Source organism: Solanum verrucosum, unplaced genomic scaffold (assembly GCF_900185275.1).
Source record: "Solanum verrucosum unplaced genomic scaffold, falcon-dt-bn FXZP01000165.1, whole genome shotgun sequence".
In the NCBI taxonomy this organism is placed as follows: domain Eukaryota; kingdom Viridiplantae; phylum Streptophyta; class Magnoliopsida; order Solanales; family Solanaceae; genus Solanum; species Solanum verrucosum.
In genome coordinates this window covers 2,990,531-2,992,461 of record NW_026020340.1, presented here as the reverse complement: position 1 = coordinate 2,992,461, position 1,931 = coordinate 2,990,531, and the positions used below count along the sequence as shown (strand labels likewise).

The following is a 1,931-nucleotide window of genomic DNA, read 5'->3' as shown; positions in this document are numbered from 1 at the left end:
CCATTGCCCAGTTACAACAACAACAACATACCTAATCTAGTCCCAGTTTTGGTGAGAGTAATGCGTACGCAAACCTTTACCCCTATCTTGTTGTTTCGTATAGACCGTCGAAAACAGTGCAAAGAAGTAACAGTAAATACAAGAGACAACAGATAATAACAAAACAATACGATAATCGAGATACAAGGAAAATCAACATATAGTAACAAAAATCGAAGGATAAGAAACTACAGGAATATGAGCGCGCAGCCAGGCAACGCACTGCTATCTACTAGCATGCTCAATAATAACATCAAAATTTAAAATTTTAGTTAAATTAGCATAGTAAAATAACATATGTTAAAGAGATACCGAAAACTTCCTAGATGATCCAAATTAAGCAATTACACCATAAGAACTGGAGCTTAACCGACCCGAAAACAAAAGATCCAGAAACCCGATCCATCAAATCAAACCGGATCGGATCAATCCGAAGCCTTCATCTTCTCCACCCGCTTATTCAGCTGCTCAACTTTCACAACAAGGCCAGTAACAGAGTACAATAACCAATAGAACACCAGAGCACAGGCGATCAGAAGAGCATTACGCTGAGATTTCATGATTGATTTCTGATGACGAAGGTACTCCGATGGAGAACAAGATTCGGATTCACAAGTGGGTCGGGTCTCGTATTTCCAGTAGATATCCATTAACAGAAAGAGGCAAAAGGGTACAATGGAGAGAAATGGCTTGAGGAGATTCCGGGTCACGGAAATTAGCCCTTTGCGAAGCGGGTTAAGACCCGGAACCGTTAATAGAAGCAGCATTATGGCTTCGGCTCCGGCGGCGTAGCCGAGAACAACCCATTCCAACGCCATTGATGTGGAAGAGAGAGATTTGAATTTTTGAGGTGAAAATAGAAAGTGATGAATTGATAAATTTGGAAAGTGGAAAATTTTGATTAAGGGATATGTTATGGGCCTTAAATTGGACTGGGCTTGGCCCAATGGACTTAAATCGTTCTCAGAATGGCCCAATATAATTACTTCTAGTTAGAATCCAAGAAAGGGTAATGGTGCAACTCCATATTACGAGGACACGACTCTAGAAAGGAGTGTATGTCACGTATTATGGTAGAAGGTTAGTAGTAGGGGTAGAGTGTTGCCTTGACTTGCGAGGTTTTAGGTTTGTTAGTGTGTATCGATAGTATTGTCGTACCCTCATGGTTCTGATAGTATGTTGTTTATTGTGTTTTGGTATTGCTCTTTCTTGTAGACTTTATATTGTTTTTCTTATTAATTGCTTAGTTGGTTTGATGCATGTGAGCTGAGGGTCTTTCGAAAACAGTTTCTCTACCTCCATGAGGTAATAGTAAGGTTTGTGTACACTTTACCCTTAGGCAAAATGGTCTGCTGGACCTTGTACTTGTATGAGTTTGTATTGTGAACCCTTCTACTTACCCATTTGTCATCTAGACCCCTGAACTCATCTAAACTCAATATTTTAAACACTTTTTTTACCTTTTAGTTGTGTGTGTACCACAAGTGCTTGACACGTAATTTTAAAAATAATTATAAAATGACACGTGTATATATATACCATTTCATGTCATCTTGACATTTTTATTATATTTAATTAATATATTTCTGATTTTTATTTGCCTTTTGCGACCAAACCCACCACTTTCCCCTACAAGCTCATTTCATTTCTCTTTCATCTTCTTTACACATTTTTTTTCAACCTCTTCTACTCTTTTCATTGAAGAAAAAACACCAATCCGTCTTTGTTTTCATCCAAATCGAAGAAGAGAGGTTCGCCGCTTGAGTGTACAGTGTGTCAACGTCATCCTAGATCAGTATCTGTGTGTGGCTATATAAACCCACATTTTTTCTTTCTCATTTTTTTCTTCATTCCCACAAATTTGTTTGAGTATTTTTGTTTGATTTTTAATT

General features: G+C 37.9%; 1 protein-coding gene across 1 annotated transcript; it reads right to left on the bottom strand.

Annotated features, from left to right (window-relative positions):
• Nucleotides 1–412: 412 nt before the first annotated feature.
• Nucleotides 413–865, bottom strand: LOC125837149 (uncharacterized). The gene has a single exon (XM_049516293.1). It carries the CDS (start codon nucleotides 855–857, stop codon nucleotides 465–467), a length of 393 nt encoding a protein of 130 aa, XP_049372250.1. The 5' UTR covers nucleotides 858–865; the 3' UTR covers nucleotides 413–464.
• Between the last annotated feature and the right edge of the window lie 1,066 nt (nucleotides 866–1,931).